General features: G+C 27.1%; 4 protein-coding genes across 12 annotated transcripts; 3 read left to right on the forward strand and 1 right to left on the reverse strand.

The window, feature by feature from the left end:
* The first annotated feature begins 133 nt into the window (after positions 1-133).
* LOC107995805 (uncharacterized) lies at positions 134-6,143 on the forward strand. 4 transcript variants are annotated; one of them, XM_017053481.3, is made up of 10 exons: positions 134-275; positions 1,862-2,149; positions 2,217-2,314; positions 2,419-2,651; positions 2,786-3,053; positions 3,158-3,556; positions 3,808-3,975; positions 4,075-4,285; positions 4,372-4,505; positions 4,721-6,143. In XM_017053481.3, the coding sequence occupies exons 2-10, from the start codon at positions 1,867-1,869 to the stop codon at positions 5,018-5,020; spliced, it is 2,094 nt and encodes a 697-aa protein (XP_016908970.1). In that variant the 5' UTR covers positions 134-275; positions 1,862-1,866; the 3' UTR covers positions 5,021-6,143. The 4 variants fall into 4 exon arrangements, with proteins under 4 accessions (XP_016908970.1, XP_016908971.1, XP_061938275.1 ...); XM_017053482.3 differs by having other exon boundaries at positions 2,789-3,053; XM_062082291.1 differs by lacking the exon at positions 134-275 and adding an exon at positions 1,432-1,769 and having other exon boundaries at positions 2,789-3,053.
* Positions 6,144-7,038: 895 nt separating this feature from the next.
* LOC107995882 (restin homolog) lies at positions 7,039-13,735 on the forward strand. The gene is made up of 4 exons (XM_017053600.3): positions 7,039-7,373; positions 7,624-11,409; positions 11,497-11,710; positions 11,794-13,735. Exons 2-4 carry the CDS (start codon positions 7,648-7,650, stop codon positions 11,985-11,987), a joined length of 4,170 nt encoding a protein of 1,389 aa, XP_016909089.1. The 5' UTR covers positions 7,039-7,373; positions 7,624-7,647; the 3' UTR covers positions 11,988-13,735.
* On the reverse strand, positions 13,726-15,642 carry LOC107995884 (syntaxin-18). Of its 6 annotated transcripts, none has more exons than XM_017053606.3 (3): positions 15,571-15,642; positions 14,959-15,088; positions 13,726-14,865 (listed from the first exon to the last, which is right to left on the reverse strand). In XM_017053606.3, exon 3 carries the CDS (start codon positions 14,832-14,834, stop codon positions 13,863-13,865), a length of 972 nt encoding a protein of 323 aa, XP_016909095.1. In that variant the 5' UTR covers positions 14,835-14,865; positions 14,959-15,088; positions 15,571-15,642; the 3' UTR covers positions 13,726-13,862. The 6 variants fall into 6 exon arrangements, with proteins under 6 accessions (XP_016909095.1, XP_061938299.1, XP_061938294.1 ...); XM_062082315.1 differs by having other exon boundaries at positions 13,726-14,886; XM_062082310.1 differs by having other exon boundaries at positions 15,151-15,595.
* Positions 15,600-17,345, forward strand: LOC107995885 (coatomer subunit epsilon). The gene is made up of 3 exons (XM_017053610.3): positions 15,600-15,731; positions 15,918-16,406; positions 16,475-17,345. Exons 1-3 carry the CDS (start codon positions 15,600-15,602, stop codon positions 16,781-16,783), a joined length of 930 nt encoding a protein of 309 aa, XP_016909099.2. The 3' UTR covers positions 16,784-17,345.
* Position 17,346: the final 1 nt, after the last annotated feature.

The raw sequence follows: 17,346 nt of genomic DNA on the forward strand, positions 1-17,346 counted from the left end.
TCCGCCTCGCCGTGCTCTCCCCCTCAGTCACACCCCACACGCCTTTACTTGTTGCTGCTCCATGCTAATTCCATGCGCGTTTCTATCGATCCCGACCACCCTTGTATAAAAGACCGCGTCATCGTCGTAATCATGAAAGAACAGATCGGCAGATATCCATGCAACCCGTGGAGGAATCACGTCAACGTGGTGGGAAAGCTGTGGACGAAGGTTGAACACGTAAAATAAATAGGATACAAGTTGGCTCGTGTTCGAATGAATAATTAAGGAAGCAAGTAAGTGATTGAAAAAAAGAAAGAAAGAAACAACGACGTTCTTCGCCGCGATATCCTTCCTTTTTTTTTCTTTTTCTTTAATCTTAGTTCTTTTTAAATTAATCGACTTGATACGCAAAGATAAATTGTTTAATCTCTTCAATTTCTTGATTTGTTATTTAACAGTTGAGCAATTGACGATAATTAGGTGACGAAAATTAGATGAATTTAAGTTTTTCAATTTTTTTTTTCTAACTCGTTGATAAATTTAATTATAATTAATTGTAATTTTATTAATTATATTATTAATTATATAATTTAATTATAAATTGTTCCTCGCATTCTTAATTTTTTTTTTTTTTTTTAATAATAAAAACGATAATTATACTTTATATATCGCTTTTTGCATTCTCTCATGAGAAATTAATATCGACAATTCGAGTCTAGCCTCACCATCTGTTATAGTCGTAACATATATAAATGATCAGCAGATAATCATTGACTGTGACGAGAAGTTTTTGCGTTGAACATGAATGAATATCTATACCATAGAAAAAGAGTGGAAAAAAATTATCATTATTAAATGAAATTCATTTTTAAATTACTATTTTATTTTTAGAATAATGATAATGAAATTGAAGAGACAAATTTTCGATAAGGAATTATCAATTTTTAAATATTCAAGATTACTTCGTTTCAAATATTAAATACATATTTATAGTATTTAAATATATATTTCCATTTGTCGATGCACAATAATTATTCATTCTGGTCTTTTAAAATTTGCATAAATTAATTTTTAATTTTGCATAAATTAAATTATTATTAGCGTAAAATATTGAAATGCATAAATACTAAAAAATTAAAAAATATTATAAATATTAATGAAATTTCGCAGTTAAAACTGATTATATGCGTGGAAAATTTATCGATTTAATGGCGACGAACAATAAAGAAAAATAGGTTTTCGTTAGAATTAAAATTTTAATTTTTCTATTTTTCGAACACGTTATCCTTGAAATTGTTATTGTAGAAGAATGAAAAATTATTTCAACAATAACGGAAAATAACTTCAATGACGATATATTGTTTTATCTATGTACAAATCATGTATTTTCGTTACAATTCATGTATTTTCGTTATAAATTCTGATCGAGTTATTTGTCGACCTATCGAATATTTCGCACGTATATCGCATAAAATGATAGTAATATGAATTACTACCGAGAAGACGTGATAATTATCGAATGTTTCGATTCCTCGCAGCTATGATCGATCGAATAGAGCGATCCCTGTTGCATCATCAGCTTTCGCTACTACGTCTTCAGTTAACGGATTTCGCTGACCTTTTTCAAGGAATCGATTTAAAGCTGATTAAATGAAACTCTAACCTGTTTTCTCGTCTCGATTATCCTTGCCAATGCCCTTAATCCCGATATTAATTTTCTCCATCGTCAAATATATTCTCTCGAGATTCTTTTATCTTTCGTATTCTATTGACGAGATAATAAAAATGTACGATGTCGCCTAATCATATTAATTGACAATAATAGATGAAAAAAAAATATATACATATATAATTTGGATAAATTATTATATTTTTGAAGGGGAAATGTTATCGCAAGAATGGATATTGGTGACTTTTTTGATTACGGGGTCAGCAATAGCAATGGTGCCCGTGCCCGTCCATCATATGGCGGACGAGTTATTGAGAAGCGGTCCAGACACTGTTATTAGGAAACAACGATCCTTGGATAAGAATCCGCAAGGATATTACAATGACCTTCGTTCGTTTAAATATCACGGAGGAGAAGGAGAGAGAAAGCTCGATAGGGAATACCAAGGAGAAAGGGAAATGGGAGAGGAAGACGAGGAAATAGAATTCTTGCCTAGTGGTACATAATGATTCGTGCGATAATTTTAAAAGGAATAATAATTTTGAAAGGAGAATTTTTTTTCCAGAAACTGGACAATTAGAGACCGTAGGGAACGGTTTTCAATTGAACAATAAACTACTCGAAAGGGCGTTGATCGATTATTTGGAAAGCATTCCGCAACAGGTATTCGTTTTTTCCCTCTCTTCTCTATTTTTTTTTTTTCTCTTTTTTTTTCGATATTATTCTCTACTAGGACGTATATATTTGAACCGTTTGACAATGTTCAGGAGGAGCAAGTCCCATCGCTGTTTCGAGAACGTGAACGAAGCTCCAGTCGTAAGAGAGATTTTAACTCCGATCGATTAAACGTCGATAATAAAGAGTTGACGAAATTGCTTCTGGAGGAGTTGCAGGATGGATCTCCCTATAATCTTGGAGACTTGGATGATGAAGGATACGTGGACGTTCGTCAGATGCTTTACGATCGATATAGAGGCGATCGAGGCAACAAGATATACGAGTTAGTGATCTATGAGTTGTTGATAATTTTTTTTATAAAGAAAAATGATATTTTTTAAAAAATTCAATACGATATGGAATATTATAAACGCATCATTATTTTAACAATAATGAAATATGTTAAACGATTTGTAGTAGAAATTCAGGTCCAATGTCCTGGGGAGCATTGTTAAACAAAGAATCGACGATTCGACAAGGTAGAATATCCGACGAAAATGAATTCAACGATCGGGAGCAAGATCCGAATCTGTTGTACCTATCTATGGATGAACAAAGAAACATGAATGGTGGATATCCTACAGAACGATCTATGAGGACCTACAGAAACACGGCTAAACGTTATTTCGTGGCTAAAAGAAGCCCGAAAGCCATGCCTACCAAGAAAGAAATTACCGATCCTAAGGTAATTAATCGATTTCTAGAAATTAATGAAATATTTTAATATATAATTCCATTTTTATTCCCATAAATACATTTTAAAATGCGAAAATAAATTTATTTTTCAAGGTTGCTCAAGATTTAGGAGCATTATTTGGCGCCCAATCTGTGAATAATCAAAATCATACGCATAACTACAAGAATCATGATCATGAACACAATCACGATCTCGATCATGATCACGATCACGATCACGATCACGATCACGAGCACGATCATGAGCACGATCATGGGGATCAGCATAAACACGAGAATTCTTCGGAGACGCCAAAAGTGATGTTGCCATCAAAAGGGCAAAAAGAGAATGTAACAAAATTAAATAAATCGAAGTCTATTGAAGTCAGGAAGAAGAGCGTCGATTGGTCTCAATATTTTGGTATCGATAAAAGAAGGAAAAAGGCTGCATTAATGGCTGGACAAGGAACTCAAACTCAAGATGATGAATGGATGTTACAGCGATATTATGAAGTAATTATCTCATTTATTTCTTGTTGTCATTTGTTTCTTCTTCTAAGTGTTTTTTACAATCATAAATCAAAATAATTATTATTATGTAATTATTTATTTTTCTCCGTAATGAATTGCGTTTATAATATATATATATATATATCTGACGCATTGACAAATATCTTTAAAAGAAATCTTTTTCTAAAATAATCTTAAATAATTTTTCTCTTATAAACAATCTACGATAGTTGAATTAATTATGCATTTGTCAGAATATGGTGGAAAATCTGAGACCGAACGAACGAGATTACGAAAAGGAAATTAACGAAGGGAAAGATAAATTGAACCAATTGGATTCGAGACAAAAAAACATTAAAGACTTGATTCTTGAAGAAGCTATGAGATATGGAAATTCTGAAGAAGATATAGATATGCAAAAGGTGTAATATATTCAAAGAAATTAATCAATGTTCATAATAATTAACATTACAATGTTTTATCATTTTTATAATATTTTTATTTAAATTAAAAAAAAATAGGTAAAAGATAAGGTAATGGCTCGTATGGCTGCTGCGTATTCTTTTGAGAAAATGAGAAAAGCTCTAAACGATCTCAGAAACAATGTTGCGGCTAGAATAGAGGCTCAAAAGGCGATCTATGCACAGAATAATCAATCTTCGAACTTTCGAGAAAATAGTAATATTCCTAAATCCAAAGACAAACGCATTAACAATTTAATCGAAACTGAAGGTATAAATTCAATTAAAAATATTATCGTTTATGTATCTATTTCTTAATCTTAAAAAATTTCAAACTGTATTAAAATTCTGTGAAAGGTATGGAAGAAAATAAAGCTTGTCCTGAGCTAAAAATGATCGAAAAACGATGCAGAGTCGTAGATACTTTAGGTGGAGATGAATCACAAATACTCTATCTTCCTTGCGTTATGCTTCAAATTTGCAAGGCCTGTGTAAGTATACATGTACTTACATATACGTAATATCAAGTCTATACATATCTATATTTTTATCAAAACTGGAAAAAATATTATAAACTGTATATCTTTAATTCGCTAATTGTTTGAAAAGTTCATGGGTTAATCTACAAATAATGATAAAATATTTTAAATATTAGTAGCATATGATAAACCAATATTTTTAGATAATAAAAACTAATAATTTTTAGGTACAAAATGATCTAGAAGAGGAATGTTTAGGTAACTATGCAATGGAAGCAGGAAAAATCTGTGATGCTCAAGAAATAAGAGAAGGGCCAAAGAGCAGAGAAGCTTGTGCTAGTACAGCTCTGGTATTATCGCAATTACAAACACCAACAGCGATTTCCGATCAATGTCGTCTCGATGGAAACAATTCTTGTTTACGAAGATATCATTATCGTTATTGGCATCGTTATCTTAATTATCCTTATAGTGGACGACGATTGCATACAGGTTATGATGCAATTAGCTCTCAACAATCGGATTGATAGAAAATGAATGATGAAGTTTAAGTGATACAGCATCTATAATACATCGAGAATGCTTTATTGAGAAATGTGTTTGACCTCCAACAAATCAGTGACCTCGAATCGAGTTTCTTTTTTTTTTTATCAACTTTTAATATTTTGTTCATTTTGTTTGCAATTAAAAATATAGTATAGTAAGATTTAGATAATAAGATTAGGATACTCAAAATAATATATTATTTAATAATAGGATATTATTTAATAATAGGAAGTTATGTTAACTGTTGTTGAAAGAGTATTTTGAATTCAGACAAAAAAGATCAAGAAATCGAATAATATTTTCAAATCGATTCGAGAACACGACGATAAAAATGATTATAGTATTTGTGTGTATAATTATATATTCTGATATCATTTAATAACAAAAAGAAAAGAGAGATGGTTAAATTTCAAATTGAAAGAATGTTCTCTTTGCGAGGTGTTTTTTATTTTGATAATAAATGCAACAACAAATGATAAAGGACAATAACTTTCGACAAAAATTTTATTACTTTTTAAACATAAAATTATTTATTTGTGTTTCTTTTAAAAAAGAAAAATTTGAATAAAATCATGAGTATGATCATGAGAATTATTTTATTGATAAATATAGAAATCAAAAAATCATGTTTTAAACTCATAAAGAAAATAAAAAGTTCGAATGAATGAATGCCTCGCAAAAAAAAAAAAAAAAAAAAAAAAAATTAATTGTGTAATAAAATATATCAAAACTGTCATTAAATATCGAAAAGCATAACACACGATTATAATAGATAATTTCTAACAATATTCTCGTATTCGCAAAATAAAAAAATTCATTTTTCTTATTTTATTTTATTTAAATACATTTATATTTTAATTCTTCCAAATGGTGCAACATAATGACATAATTTTTTTTCTATTATATTTTCCGTCATAAAATATAATCGATATTAAAGTAAGATATTTAATGAAATTTAAAAATATATCATAATTTTATTACAATGCAAATTTATATTGTATCCGATAAAAAATATCTCTATTGTTTGTTTTATGTTATATAAATCATGAATACATTCTATGTATCAATCCTATATTCGAATATAATAAATATATTTCAACATAATTGCATTTTATATTATTTATTGAAAATTAATACATCGATATGTATATGTACATATCAATATAATACATTTATATGACAATATTTTTAATAATAAATTATGATTTATCTAAATTAATATTCGTGTCTGTTATTTGTCTGAGCGATTCAAGAATTTCAAGGCATTCTGGAGTATATAACTTTAAAAACTCTAGTTGCAATTGAGCACATTCAGCTACAAATAGAATATTAAAAATAACTTTTTATTATATAAAATGATTGTATTAGAATATACCTCTCCATTTTGAAACTATTTCTAATTTCTTTTTTAATTCCAAATTTAATTTATTGATATCAAGAATAATATTTAGATTACAATCTGACATTATTTCAAAAATAAAATTTTTTAATTAATTTTCTATCTTTATTTAATTTTATGTTCTGAATTAAAATAATATATTTAAGAAAAATTCGTATCTTATGCGTTATTTTAATATTGTAATAAGAACTGTAGGAAAGAATGCCATACAATTCGATGCCAGCGCACTCTACATTCAGTGCACGATGAGAATGCGCAAAATAATTCCCGTTAGAAAACGCAACATAGAAAATAAACAAAAAATTGTTAAATATATGAAGAAAAATTTGAAGAAATATTTGCTAAAAATGTTAAAGCAGCGAATCAAAAAGATATTACAAATATGCTGTTTAGCAAAAATTCTTTATTCAACGAATTATATTATGAAACTCTGCTATTTAATATAAAGTTATTATGTGATATATGTTATGCATTTTGATTGGTTGAAGAAAAATTTGTCCACAAATAATAACTATGTTATGTTGCCTATACAAAATGATGTGATTGGAGGATTAATAAACGTCGTTTGTTACCTTACTAAAATTGTGTATATCTAGAATTACATAATCTATGATTACTAAAAGTGGCGATGGCGTTTTATGGCCTGTGTTGCTTTGTGATTAAAAAGTGGAGTTTTCGTAATATTTTCTATGGGAGACCGATTTATTAATGTAATTTTCAATATTAATAATAAACAAAGACGCACGACGAAGACGAGTAAGAGATACGAAATTAGAAAGGAAACGTGTGAAAGTGGTGAGCAGAACAAATACATGAACTCCCGCTTTCAAGGGCCGGCGAACATATTTATCTCCGGCAATAGATGTAATATTTTGACAAAGAGATACAAATAGTTCAATTCAGAAAATACACCTCATTGTGTACGGTCAATTGTGGTATGTTTCATTTTCTATAACATGAGATTTTTGATCAATTTTCGCGATCACATGACGTTCCCGCCGTAACCTTCCATACTTGTTGTAAACACCGTATCGATATACAGGGTGTCCTTGAATTTCGTTTCTTTTTGTATATTTTATCGTAATTTTTATAAATTATTAATGTAAATTAGTTTATGTTTTAAAAATATACAAAGATCATATGAAAAAATTTAATATTTCTTAATTAATATATTTATAATTTCAGTATTTTGATAAAAAAGATTAAAAAATGTCGGAAACAGAAAAAAAAGAAGACTATGTAATGGAAAACCAGGATACATGTCCTGAAAATTTAGAAAGAAGCAAATCAAGTTTGGCATGTAGCGAAATCAATAGTTTAAACGAGAGTCAGGATTTTCATTTAGTAGACACAAGTGAAGATGAATCATTGGAAAAATCGCATCAAAATTTAGAAAAAATAAAAAACGAAGAAACATTATCTTCTACTTCTAATGTTAATACAGAGACAATTTTGAATGAAATAAAAATAACAGAGCATACAATAAATGATGTACAGAATAATGAATCTATAACAATAGAAAATGCACAAAATATTGAACTTATAAAAGAAAAAGATACACAGAACATAGAATCATCTAAAAAAATAGAGCAAGAAAAGAAAATTATAGAAAGTAGCATTTTAGAAAATAAAGATAAATATTCTGAAGAAGATGAGGAAATAATACAGTGTACACCACCTACTTCTACTTCACCATCTAAAAAACAATGTAGTGGTAATATAATTACAAGTTTAAAACGAAAAGCAGAATTATTTGATGAACCTCCTGCAAAAATTTTGAGAACAGCATCCAAGGAAGATACATTAGTACCTGAAAAAAGAGAGCAGGAAGAAGAAGAAAGTTGTCATTCATTTAAATCTGATAATTCCCAACAAGAATTCCATAAAAATTGTTCTGGTACAAATATTATAATTGCAGAAACCCAAGATATTGGAGAAGATGAAGATACGGAAAGCATTTCTTTGCTAGAAATGCCAACAAAATATAAGGAAAAAACTAAAAATGAAAAATATCTTGAATTAGAAATGAAAGATTATGAAATAGATAAGAACAAAAATTTTAGCGATACATCAAAATTACATCAACCTATTGGAAAAAAAGAGTTTAATGATGAAATATCTGATTTAAAAAATATAATTAATTCTAACGAAAACAGATTAACACAGATTCAAACAAAAGAAAAAGATGCTCCATCTTTACTTAAAGTTATTGCAGTTGAAAAGATAAAATCGGATTTGGATAATAAAAATACAGATAATACTAGATCAATTGAAGTGAAAGATAATAAAATATTGTATAATGAAAAAACTGAAGATAAGAAAAATGGTATTGAATCTGTACAGCATGCTAGTTTGGAACAAAACAATAGCGATATTCAAGAAATATCAGTTTCTAAAGAAATTAGCGAATCACATACTAATACATGTTCTTCAAATACATGCAAATCAAGGAAGAGCATAGAACTTATTTATGATCAAACTGCAATTCATGAAATCAAGTTAAAATCTAAAGAACTAGTAGAAATCGATGAAGATGGTGAAAAGATAGTACTAGATTCATCTCAAGAAGATTCTGATGCAAAAATTGAAAATAAAAATATTTTAGATAACACAAAGTCTGATACAGTATACAAAAGTTGTTATGACAGCAAAAGTAGTAGCGAATTTAGTTATAAATCAATAGAAAATACCAAAGAACCATCCCTTGATTCAGCTAAATCTGATAGTAAATTAGTAAATGGAAGTAGTGAATCAAAAAAGTGTGATACTGATAGCACGGCTAGTTTACAATCAGATACGTTTAGCGATATGCCGGTTCTTGATAAAGTAGATAATAATATTCCTATATCCGTGCATAATATAAATAAACAAATCAAACCAATCACCATATCTAAAGACAGTTATCATGCTGATTTATTAAGTGTAAGTGACAATGAACCTGACGTTTTTATAGTAGATGATAAAAGTAAGTCAAATTCGACTCATAGTAGTTCTATTACAAAAGCTTTGCAAATAGAAAAAGAAATTGGTATATATGTTAGAATGAAATGTTTATTACATATTGACGAAGGTACAAAAGAATTCCTAAGTAAAGAAATCACTAGTGTGCAATGTGAAACTATTGTTGGAGAACCCACTATAACAAGACAAAAAACCAATGATACATCTACTTCATTAGCAGATATTTCTGGAAATGATAATAAAGATACATCTCCAGGATCAGTAAATAGTAATCCACAATTATATCAATTGAATCCTTCCAGACTTTCATTTGCATCAACAATTAGTTCTTTAAGTTCTGCATCTAGTGCTGCTTCACTGGCAGCCAAACTAGCAATAAGAGATAGCACACATTTTTCTTTACCAAGAGCACCAATAAAGCATGTGAAAAGACATGTTCAAGATATGCATTCACTAAATGATAAACAAGCAATAGAAGAAGCATATGAACGTCTTAATAAAGAATGGCAAAATAGTCATCTTCTTACAACAACTGTTTTAAATTTTGCAAATACTGAACTTAGTGCAACTGATGCATATAATGTTAGTAACGAGAGGATAGATGATCAATTACAAAAAATTCGATCATCTACTCCAGAAGTTTCGCAAGAAGTAATATCGATACAAACTCCTAAAAGCACAAAAAAGAATAAAGCAGTAAAGAGATCAAGAAGTAAAAGTACCAAATCAGATAATCATTCAAATGGAATAAACAAGATTTCAAAAGTATTAAGTCCTACAGAGAACAATAATACACCAAATAGAAAAAAGAATAAAACGGAACATACGGACAATTCGTCAAGTACTGTAGACGTTTCAACAAAATCTCAATCACATATAATAACAGATGAATTAATCGGCAAAAATGTATTTGCTAAATGGTCTGATAATAATTACTATCCAGGTATAGTTATCGATAAAATAAAAACAAAATATAAGGTAAATTTTTTTGATGGAAAAAGTAAAGTACTTATAGAAGATTTTGTTATACCAATACCAAAAGTTCTGAAAGAAGGTTTATCTGTCTATGCTGCTACTAAAAATTATGATTATGGATCGTGTGGTATAATAACTGATATTGTAACTGTAAATAATGAAGTATATTATACAGTAGAAACAGATGAAGGAGAAAAATTACGAGTTCAAATTAAAGATATTTCTTTTTCTGCTGATCAAGCTCAAGTGTTAAAAGAAGAAATTAATTTGGAGAATAAGAGTCTTCCATCTACGCCAAAATATTTAGGTCAAATAACGTTAGATAACATGGTTGATGGAAAAAGACGTTCTAAACGGATTGCCACTCCCATTTTTTCTACTCCTAAATCTAAATTAATCCATACTCCTACAAATAAACCTGAAATAGAACCATCTGTTTCTGGTATAACTTCTGTAAGCAAAAAGGAAAAGAAAGTATCCTCTGAAAGTGATTACGTTTCCAGTGATTCGAATATTTCTGTAAAGGATGAAGTTTTTTCTATTGGCGTCCAATCTGAAATAATTGGAACTCCATATGAACAAATTGTGAAAGGACCACAAAGTCGAATCAAAAGTAAATCAAGGAGTAAAAAGAAAGTGGATGATGAAGAAACTATTGCGATATTTGGTCCAATTCCACATGAAGATTTAAATCTCTTTAAAGGCATGTCTTTCATTCTTACTTGTGCATCCTTAGAAATTATTGATCGATTTCAAGATAATAACAAGGACTATGGTTCGGATGCAGAATTGGGTTCAGGAACTGAAAATGAAGAAGAATGGGCAAAAAAACCTTTTATAAGAGATAGATTAATCAAACAAATAGTGGCGGGTGGCGGAAAAGTTTATACAGAATTTAATGAAATTCCTCAGGATGAGTACAAAAATACAAAACTGATAACAAATGTGCCAAATACAACTGCAAAGACTCTCTTATGTCTTTCAGTTGGTATACCCGCTTATAATCATAATTGGATAATAAGATGTTGTCAAGAGGTAAATATTATTATAATATATATTTATATACACAAATCTATAATTTTATAATTTTATATTTTATATGTTATAATGTTATTTCTATAGGGAAAACTTGTAAATCTAGCTGAAGATGAATTACCTTCAGGATGGAGTTTGGAAAAAAATTCATATGTTGAAATGTTTCAAAGATCTAGTAATAAACCATTGGCTCAAGTTGTGATAATAATTCCATTTCTAGAGTCTCAAAAACAATTTGCTACATTTTGGCGTCAAATTTGTGAAAATACAGGTGCTGTTGTTTTATTAGCAGAAAAACCAGGTATGAAAAATTTTATGTAATGAATATTTGATAATTTAAAAAATTAACATTAATATTGAATAGAAGTTTTTGATAATTTTTAGATGCAATGGAAAGTTTTGTACAGGGAACTATAGTTCTTACAAACAGTTTATGCCCATTTTGGGCAATAGAGAAAGCTAATAAATTACAAATTCCATTACTTTCCACAACATGGATCGTTCAATGTTTAATAGAAGGAAAATTATGCTCCTATGATGCAAGTCCTCGTTATAAATATAATTATAAACAAAATTAAATATATTCAATGAGAAATTATAATTATAATTTCGAAAGCAGGTGAGATCCTGTCTTTGTAAATTATAAAAAATCTTTTACTTTTATTGTATCATTCTAGATATATTTGATAAATTGAAAAATTTTTGTCTTTGACAACCATAAAGCACATCTATTTGTTTATGTACTCATAAAACGTTAAAGTACTAATACTTTAAAACTATTATTTTAATAGTTTGTTTACAATATCAAAATCTATTTTTGATAAGTATCTGATGAAAGAATTATGTTGCAATTATGATTATGATTATCTGATGCCTTTTGCATCATGGTCGTACAAAAAATCTTGTCAACTTATAAAACAACATCTAAGAATTGTCTTGATGTGAAATGACTAGAAAAGTACAAAACAATAATGATGCTTGCATTTGTTTATGTTAAATATAACATAAGAACTCTGCTCGCAAAAAGATCTCTTAAAAAATTAGAGGAAATAAAAACAATCAACTCATAAAACAAAATTATGACCAGGATGCAAAGCAAATTAATTTATAAAATGTCAAAACGTGTTTTACGTAGTAATATTGACTGTAAGAATATCTGGTGTAAAGATTTTTTTTGTGATTATTCATTATGCATAACTTACATATGCTTATTACACACCATATTGTTTACTATTAAAAAAAAACGTAGCAGTAGAATTTTGTAATATTTTGTATAAATCAAATTCTAAATCAAAAATCACTTTTGTAAAAAAAAAGGAGAAACAAAAAAAACAAATGAATTATAAAAAAAGTAAATTTTAAAGACATTTCATGATTATTAATCGCAATTTATGCGATTCAATATTATTTCATTTACGTTATTATTATTGAATAAGTTTTTTAATACAGACCAAATAAGAAAATATAATTTTATCATATTGTTTTAAATATCGTTTTTACAAAATATTGAAAAAAAAATATAAACAATTAGAAATCTAATAATAATTCATATTTACAATAATGTTGTAAATAACTTGGTGCATTGCTTTTTTCATATTAGCATATTTACAATAATACATTTAATTATATTTATAAGAATTATTATTACATTTCGAGAGTAAAATTCTTTTTACATTTAATAATTAAATAATTGTTATTCGTTTATAAAAAAAGAAAAAATTTATGCTATCAAAAAATAGGCAATTTGCTATGAGAATCTTTCTTTTATTAAAATTATAATTCTAATTTGTGTTTGGCTATTTAAGTTTGATTTAGCTGTTGCTTATCCAAATTATTATTATATACAGCTAATATTAAAATTACTCTGTAAATCAAAGGTAATAATGGATGGTATATCCTGTAAATATTTTTTTACATAAAATTATAAGTGACAAATCAAATCTATTTACATTAAATTTTTTATGTACTGGATATATATATATCATATAAGAAACTTTAATCATTTATTCATAATAGATATAAGTTTAAAAAAAGAAATATCAAGCGAGTTGCCTCTAAATACTTCATATTAAGATAGCATTAATAATTTTTAAGCAATGGAAGATATAAGAAAATGTATCTTATAGACATTTATGACAGTTTCATTAATTTACAGAATAATTTTCTGTTAAACCAAATATTAACAAGACAACAAAAATTGTACATGGTATATGTGCAAATATGTATATATAAATAAATATATACATATACTATAAATTTTATTATATAAGATGTAGCTGTTATGTAAAATGTTTGGGGATAAAATACAATGACATATTTTGGCAAATGTTTTGTTCATTATCATTTACAGAGTAACAGAGTGTACAAGTGTTATATCAATATTTTACATATAATACAACATTTTTCAGATGTTTGTACAAAAAAAATGTAATAAAATAATATACATCTTTATTTTATGGATTATACCAATCGAGAAACAATAGAGAAAAAGACATAACTAAAAGAAAAAAAAGAATCCACACTCTGAGTCCTGCATTTCTCTGAATTGCTTGTCTAATTTGCTCATTAGCTTCTTTCACATTTTCTGTCGATCCAACAACTGTCGTCATTAAACGATCTAAATCTTTATCTTGATCTAATACTTTTTCTGTGAATATCTCTTGAAGTTCGGCTATGTGTACAACTTTACTTTCTATATGTTTTACTTCTTCTGTTAATGTATTAAGTTCGTTATATAATTGTTCATTTTCTGCTTCAAATACTTGTATATCTTCAGGTGATATTTCTTCTTCATATATTAATGTATTTACATCTCCATTTATTTCTTGTATTTTCATAGGGCTTGAGTCATCAGAATTAATTTTATTTTCTTTGTCTTCAGTTTTTTCATTTATGTTTGAACTCAATTTTATTTTGTGTTCTAATTCTTTAATTGGTTTTTTCTCTAATTCCAATTTAGCAATTTTTCTTATTTCCATTGCTCTTTTTACTCGTATTGCTTTTTGTTCTGAATAAATTTTGCAAACATTCTTCAGATAATCTTCAATTAATAATAACATGATTTCTCTATGTTCCAAATTTTGTGGAGAAACTTCAGAACTTGCTATCTCTCTCTTTAATTCCTTGAGTAATTGGGAACAAGTAGTCATTATTTTTTGCGCACCAACATCAATTTTATCACGATCAGCATCTGTCATACTTGGTATATTTGACATATAGTTAGAAAAATTTAAATATGCTTTTCGATTTTCTAACAAAAATTCGCGTAATTTTGAAATTTGTGCAACAACACCTTGAACTTTTACAAAAAAGGCACTTTTATTTTTTGCCTTTTTTATATTTTGTGTATTATCAATAATTCCTAAAGCTTTATTACGAAGACTAATAGTTTTTACACTTGCTTTAAATAATGTACTGACATCCATTTTTGCCGTTAAAATTAATTTTTTTTGCACACTTTAGTAAAAAAGAAGGCACCTTATTTTATATTTACTTAGCAACTTATTGTATTCAATAAATTAAAAAGCCAAAATTTAAAATAAAACTTACAATTATAAAGAATGGGTATGTATAATATTTCACGAAATACATATAAGAAAAATTCGCCATTTCAAATAAATTTTTTATCGAACTTTAAGATATTCATCATATAGTATTACAAACTATTAGAATGCTTAACCTAAAAATAAAATACAAAAAGTTATTATACGCTAAATTATTTTAATAATTGAAAAAATATACCATGGTAAATAAATTAATGTATATATATAAAATTGTAATAATTTTTGTTATAACTATATTATTTATTAATTTAATATTCACAAAAATTATCAAAATCTATCACTTTTAAAATAAACATTTTTATCATTTATGAAATCTTATATGAAATATAAGATTATATATATTACACTTATATTTTATACATTTTTACTATTTTTGACAATGCACATTTCAAATATATATATATATAATGAAATATAAAAGTGCTATAGTATATGAAATTTAAAATATATCTAAAATCAAAAAATGTATATTTATATGAAGTCGAATAAATGAAAAAAGAATTAATTTTAAAATTTTTAAATATAATAAAATATAAATTAAAAAAATATATAAATTAAATTATTTTTATGCAATCAAATAATTGATATTGAAATGTACGATTTTTGAAAACCGGAACATATAGTTGAATGAAATACTACTACCGAAATGACAAGATGGCACGTCAGCAGCAAGCAGACGTTGACGAACTTTTCGATGTAAAAAATCATTTCTATATTGGCAATTATCAACAATGTATCAACGAAGCACAAAAAATCAAGGTTTGTAATCATAGAGTATGTTTTTTCTAAATGTTAGCCTTTTCTCTTATATAAAAAATATTTTTTTCTATATCAAAACAAATTATTTTATTGTCACGATGTATTAATTTAATTTTTATCTATATTAATGTTAAAAATAATTTTTTAATTATTTAAAGTAAAATATTAATATTTATATTACTGTAGTCATCTTCACCAGAAGTGATAATGGAACGAGATGTATTTCTCTATCGTGCATATATAGCACAAAGAAAATTTCGTGTTGTGCTAGATGAAATTAATAATTCTTCTCCTCCTGATTTACAACCATTGAAGATGTTGGCAGACTATTTTGCGAATCCATGTCGCAGAGAAGCGATTGTCGCAGAATTGCAACAAGCGACCAATCGCACTAATTATGATAATCACAATTTTCTGATCGTTGCTGCAACTATTTATTATCATGAAAAAAATTTAGAAGCAGCACTTAGGATACTTCGTAATGTAGATCATCTAGAATGTTTAGCCCTAACTCTGCAAATTTATTTAAAAATGGATCGATTGGATCTTGCAAAGAAAGAATTAGTTACTATGCAGGAGAAAGATGATGATGCTACTTTAACTCAGTTGGCACAAGCATGGTTAAATATAAGCAGTGGTGGAGATAAGTTACAAGATGCTTACTATATATTTCAAGTAAAATTATATTTATTATACATGTTTAGTTTAAAGATAGTTTATTATAATATATTATATAATTTTAGGATATGATAGATAAACATTCCAGTACAAGTATGTTATTAAATGGTCAAGCAACTTGTTTTATTGGACAAGCTAAATATGAAGAAGCTGAAACAGCTTTGCAAGAATCTTTGGATAAAGATAGTAATAATCCAGATACTTTAATCAATATGATTGTACTTTCTCAGCATATGGGAAAACCACCTGAAGTTGCTAATCGTTATTTAAGTCAATTGAAGGATTCACATTTGGAACATCCATTTGTTAAAGAATATTTACAAAAAGAAATAGAATTTCAAAGACTCAGGAAACAATATTCTTTATCTGCCTAAACTATATTGACTCATAGCATTTTATAAATTAAAATTAAGAAAGCATTGAGAGTGATATAACAATATGAATTCTAGATGCAAAGTGCTATGAGATTAGGATGTTACTGCAGGGTATAACGCACTTCAATTAAAATTAAATTTTTATTTGTTATAGAATTTTTTTTTTTCTTTATATATTTTTCGTTTAGTGGTTTTATACGAGATATTTCACTTTTGCATGAAATTTTTATGATAACTGGCAAATAAAAAGATAGATAAGTGAAACTATTTACAACTTTTACATATATAATTAAGAAAATATATAAAAAGTAATTAGATATCTACTTCATCTACTCTCTTAATAAAATATTTACAATAAGAATAAAATATGGCTGCCATTTTATATTACAGTTATAAAAAAATTATGAAAGAATGTAATAAAATTCCAAATTGCATGCATACATTTTAACATACAGTAGGTAAATTTCATTCTTACATATTGTTATAGTGTAATGATTTGTTCTATGCATTAGTATTTATAAAAAAAACAAATTACATTGAAATACACATTAAACTAAATAAAT

The sequence above is a fragment of the Apis cerana genome, linkage group LG11, assembly GCF_029169275.1.
Source record: "Apis cerana isolate GH-2021 linkage group LG11, AcerK_1.0, whole genome shotgun sequence".
NCBI classification, from domain to species: Eukaryota; Metazoa; Arthropoda; class Insecta; order Hymenoptera; family Apidae; genus Apis; species Apis cerana.

Excerpts from the sequence above, each read along its gene's own strand:
- LOC107995805 (XM_017053481.3), top strand. The coding sequence starts at position 1,867 with ATGTTATCGCAAGAATGGATATTGGTGACTTTTTTGATTACGGGGTCA. Across the intron at positions 2,150-2,216 it reads AATAGAATTCTTGCCTAGTG|AAACTGGACAATTAGAGACC; the intron begins GTACATAATGAT and ends TTTTTTTTCCAG. Across the intron at positions 4,506-4,720 it reads TTCAAATTTGCAAGGCCTGT|GTACAAAATGATCTAGAAGA; the intron begins GTAAGTATACAT and ends AATAATTTTTAG.
- LOC107995882 (XM_017053600.3), top strand. The coding sequence starts at position 7,648 with ATGTCGGAAACAGAAAAAAAAGAAGACTATGTAATGGAAAACCAGGAT. Across the intron at positions 11,410-11,496 it reads TAATAAGATGTTGTCAAGAG|GGAAAACTTGTAAATCTAGC; the intron begins GTAAATATTATT and ends TTATTTCTATAG. Across the intron at positions 11,711-11,793 it reads TTTATTAGCAGAAAAACCAG|ATGCAATGGAAAGTTTTGTA; the intron begins GTATGAAAAATT and ends GATAATTTTTAG.
- LOC107995884 (XM_017053606.3), bottom strand. The coding sequence starts at position 14,834 with ATGGATGTCAGTACATTATTTAAAGCAAGTGTAAAAACTATTAGTCTT.
- LOC107995885 (XM_017053610.3), top strand. The coding sequence starts at position 15,600 with ATGAAATACTACTACCGAAATGACAAGATGGCACGTCAGCAGCAAGCA. Across the intron at positions 15,732-15,917 it reads ACGAAGCACAAAAAATCAAG|TCATCTTCACCAGAAGTGAT; the intron begins GTTTGTAATCAT and ends ATATTACTGTAG. Across the intron at positions 16,407-16,474 it reads ATGCTTACTATATATTTCAA|GATATGATAGATAAACATTC; the intron begins GTAAAATTATAT and ends ATATAATTTTAG.